This window comes from Cyprinus carpio, chromosome B18 (genome assembly GCF_018340385.1).
Source record: "Cyprinus carpio isolate SPL01 chromosome B18, ASM1834038v1, whole genome shotgun sequence".
Taxonomy (NCBI): Eukaryota; Metazoa; Chordata; class Actinopteri; order Cypriniformes; family Cyprinidae; genus Cyprinus; species Cyprinus carpio.
Window position 1 is genome coordinate 23,896,662 of NC_056614.1, and position 5,000 is coordinate 23,901,661.

The 5,000-nt window shown below is 33.7% G+C and overlaps 1 protein-coding gene across 1 annotated transcript in view; it reads left to right on the plus strand.

Annotated features, from left to right (window-relative positions):
• The window catches only part of LOC109044877 (protein unc-13 homolog C-like), a 121,279-nt gene that overhangs the window by 24,067 nt on the left and 92,212 nt on the right, over positions 1-5,000 (plus strand). Inside the window, exon 7 of the mRNA XM_042743623.1 lies at positions 1-78. This exon is cut by the window's left edge and continues 86 nt beyond it. Coding sequence (XP_042599557.1) covers positions 1-78 — 78 coding nt within the window. The remainder of the gene's footprint in view (positions 79-5,000) is intronic.

Here is a 5,000-nt window from a genome sequence, read left to right on the forward strand (position 1 = left end):
CTTCGATGATGTGTCGCAGGAGATCGTGGATGAGTTTGCCATGCGTTTCGGTGTGGAGTCCATCTACCAGGCCATGACGTGAGTGGACATCTCTCTCAGTTTCTGACAGGGCTGTCACGGTACACGTATTCGTACCAGTTATTGTCCAGTACTGGTCTTTCGGTTCGGTACGCATGTGTCCCGAACAATTTGTTCCATTTTTTAGACAATTCAGACAATAAATGCAAGGGCATAAACAGTAAACAGTTCATCTAAGTGTGTGTGTGTGTGTGTGTGTGTGTGTGTGTGTGTGCGTGTACCGTGACTGAGTCAATGTGTGTGTGTGTGTGCATGTGTGTGTGTGTGTGTGTGTGTGTGTGTGTGTGTGTGTGCATTTCGTCTACCTCAGGCAAGTCATCAGTGTCTCCAGCTCATTTTTGCTAGAAAAATTAAATCTAGAGAAGAGCATTTTGAGAAACATTAGACTATATACTGATTATATTTTACTTTACCTGTTAGTGAAGTATCAGTATATTTAATGTATTTTGTACTTTTATGAAACAAGTTATGACAGCCACTGTTATTATAGTTAAAAATTAATAGTAATTGATTTTTGGCTCTGTTGTTAATTTATGTTAAAGGGCTCCCTATAGTTTAGAGCAGAAGCTGAGGTAGATTTTTATCCCTAAGAAAGTTTTAATATTAACTGAATTTATTTAAAGAAAAATCAATTTTATTCAGTAGACCATTGTTTAATTTAAATATATATATATGTGTTTCGTTTGTTCCTGAAACCATACGTTCCACCCCTAGTTTCTGATGTTTAACTTGCTCTTTAATGGAGATTGCGAGTCAGTCGTTGAGCAGAAAGCTGTGTTTAACGTCCTGCTGCTGTTGAAATACATTTTTCACGACTGACGCTGATTGTGCTTCACCAGGAGTTTATGAAAGCCTTGTTTAGTGTTGGAGTCTGTCGATGACTTGCGGTCAAACATGCACATGATGGCTTTATAAATCACACTGTCGACCAGAAATGCTCAGGCTCCCAATGAAAACCTCTCAGCCCCGGCACACACTCTCTGTTGGCCATTTGGGGCTGTAATTAATTTGGGCCCCGCTCCGCTCTGAGGGCCCTTACCCTCGTAACTGCATCTTTATGTCCCCTCTCTTTCTGTCTCGTGCTGTCTTTCTCTCACTCTCCTTCTCATTTCTGTCTGGGTTTAGTGCACTATTGCATTGCTGTATAGGAGATGAGAAAATGACGTGTTAATCCCTACAGCCAAAAGTTTGGGGTTGGTAAGATTTTTTTTTTTTTTAATGTTTTTGAAAGAAGTCTCATTGAGGCTATTATATTATATTATATTATATTATATTATATTATATTATATTATATTATATTATATTATATTATATTATATTAGATTAGATTAGATTAGATTAGATTAGATTAGATTAGATTAGATTAGTTAGGTCAAAAAAAATCTAATAAAAAATGACAATTTATTACAATTTAAAATAGTTTTCTGTGCAAATACACTGTGAAATGTAATTTATTTCTGTGTTCAAAGCTGTATTTTCAGCATCATTACTCCAGTCTTCAGTGTCACATGATCTTCAGAAATCATTCTAATATGCTGATTTGCTGCTCAAGAAACATTTCTGATTATTATCAATGTTGAAAACAGTTGTGCTGCACAATATTTTTGTGGAAATTCACAGATGAATAGAAAGTACAAGAGAACAGCATTTATTTGAAATAGAAACCGTCTGTAACATTACTGTCACTTTTGATCAATTTAGTGTGTCCTTGCTGAATAAAAGCATTAATTTCTAACTAATTAAAAGTACATAAAACTTATAAATGCTAGTGTTTACAGAACAAATGTATAGTGAGTTTGAGAGTGTGGGGGGTTCAAGTGCATATGAATGCCATACAGTTTTACATCGCAGTTTTACATCAGTTTTTCTAATTTAAAGCTGATGAACATGTTGAGATATTTTACTCATTTCATATTGCATACAAACAATATAACTTTACCCTGCTTTGCACAAACAGACTCAAGCAGGAGCCAGAATTGACTTTATCCCCAATCCTGCCAACAGTGGGTGAAGTGAGATAAAACACATTATTTTTCTATTTTCACTGAAAAATATATTTTCAGTGCCCATAACCGTGAGCTAATTTAGATGGGGTTATTTAACTGTTGTTCACTTCTTAAGGTCATTGCATCATACAGAATGAGTCTGTCTTTGGCCTTTTGTGAAAATGCACTGGATAGTTGTTTCTTTCCCTCTTGTTTTTGTTTTTGAAGCTTAATGTGAGAAATATTGCACTAATGTATTACACCGGAGAAAAAAAAACGTAACGCATCCTGCAGTTTCCATTGCACATCATGACAGAATTTAATTAGTAGATGGTTTTTATGTCATTAATTTTAATCGTGTGCATCTCTGACTTCAACGATTAGCTTTTTAACAGTTCAGCGTGATATTGCACAGTTTCTGGCTAATTGGCAAAGACATTTTGGCACTTTATTGAGATCCTGCGTCTGAATACTTCCTGTTGTTCCGGAGAGATCTGCTGTTTGGTCGATCTCTGACTCTTAAAGCATCCGTTGATTTGTTTTTCTGTTTCAGGATAATGGATATTGATTGATTCAATAAATGATCGTCGTCCAGCAATACTGAATCACAGAATCAGGGGAACTGGCCTCGATGATTAGATGTTGACTTATTTATACACTCCATACGGAAATCTGCTGTGTCTTATGTATGTAAAACTGTAGTGAACCTACTGAAGCTGATGCAAGTGGTTTTTGCATGTGTATCTGTTGCATATGCATGTGGTCACATCTTTAAATCTGATGGATGATGTGTGGAAATTATCCACAGTTTCCAGTGGATGCTTACGTTTGTACACATGACCTTTCCTTGGCCTTGTAATGATAAACAAAGTCTTGTGACCTGTCCCTGATGTTATTAGAGATGCAGCCCGTATTTTCTACCAATCAGCATTTTTTATTGCTGAAGGGAGGATAATGATTTCAGGGAGAAATCTTTGGCCATAAGCAGCATGTTGGTTCGTAGGTTTACAGAACATGAATCACAAATGAGATCCAGCCTGTTAAGAGCTTTCTGAAAGGAAATGAAGATTAAAAATAAGTCTTCATCTCCTTTAAGAAAATCTGTTTAATTTAATTGTATTTTATTTTATTTCTATGTTTTCATTTCAATTTATTTTATTTTTTTTTATTTTTGTTTTTTTTTGTTTTTTTTTAATTTTTTTTTTTATTTTATTTTTTTTTGTTTTATTTTATTTTATTTTATTTATTTATTTATTTATTTTATTTTAAGTATATACATTTATATTTGTTATATAAGAATCATTTATTACAACACTTTTATCTAACTTTATTTATTTATTTATTTATTTATTTATTTATTTTAATTATTTTATTTTATTATATAAGTATTGTTTATTAAAAAATATTTTATGCTATTTAAAAACAAGTATATAAAGTTATATCTATTATGTAAGTGTCATTTATTACAAAACAACAACAACAACAACACAAACTCTTTTAGTTCTGAACTAAACATTGTCTTTAGGGATGTGAATAGTAAGTAATTGAAGGATTTTGGTTCAGATTCTTATTTACTCTTTACAATTTTAGTGCCTTAATGATGAAATTCGATTTTGTTTTTGTTTTGTTTTTTAAAAGAATTTTTTTTTTATTGAACTGTGAAGTCATTATTAATAAATAATGACTTTAAATTTCAATGAAAAGTCAAGAATTAATTCAGTGAGTCATTAGACTGAATCATACATATAACTGAGCTGCAAATGAAAGATTTGTGAGTCTTTTAGCTTGATTCTTAAAAATAAAAAAAATAAAATATAAAAAACAGCACATAAGAGTCATTTATTTTCTAATCAGATTAAAACTGGTTTATTGTTGAAGCAACCAGTGAAGACGATGCAATAGAAGTTTTGAGTTTTGCATTATTTTGTCTTACTTTTTCATTGCATTCAATTAAGTCTGTGAAACTCAGATGAAATATAATTCTGTTTTCTCTGCCACTACAGATTTAATAGCTGCTCAGACATCCAAGAACCACTAACAGAACTCACAAACATAAAATCGTTTTTTTAAAACAAACTTTAACAAGAACAGTCCACCATTCTCAACCATAATGAAAACACAAATCCTGAGGTTTTCCCAGTGATCTCAGAAGTAACTCATTATCAGATGATATCACAGATATTGACGCTGCGCGGGAATTTAAGAGCTGTTTTGGAGGGAGGTGCGCAGAGGTTAAAGAGGACAGCAGATAGAGAGAGAGAAGACGAGTCAATACTTGTTGGCAAGTTTTATTTCTCTGATTTACAGCGGAGCTCTGCGGATCACTGGAGCAGCAAGACGAGGATTTTAAAGATGAGGAAGGAGCGAAACGAAAGCAAGCTGTTACTAGGCAACAAAAAATCAACACCCTCCATCATTTATCATTTATTTTGATTTAGCTGTCAGCATCTTTCAATCGTGTCTGAAACCGGAGGAGGGAATATGGAGAGAAGAATGGATAACTCTTCATATTTTCTTGGAGGCACAATAATTCTTAATTTCCGTGTGTGTCACGATGGGTCGTTCGGGGTCAGAGGTCACGCCATCAGAACTAATGAGGTCCAAATCAATGTCTGCAGGTGCTAATGTATGGTCTTGCGTCATTCCGGCTTACAGCTTCTGCTCACAGACTAACTAGGAGTTTAAATCAGCATTAAAAATTCAAGGAAAGTGAATGAGGAGGCTGTCAAACTCTAGAAATAACACAGTCACTGGGTTTAAGTGAATGTGGCTTCAAACAGGCTTTGTTGTAAGGGGGGTGTCTTCAAACTGTTGGTTGGTTTAAAAGGGTGTGGCTTCAGTCTGTAGGTATGTTTAAGTGGCCAAAGTCTCGAACAGCGACAGTTATTTTTTTATTTCAAATTTATTTCAATTATAAATAAATAAATAAATAAATAT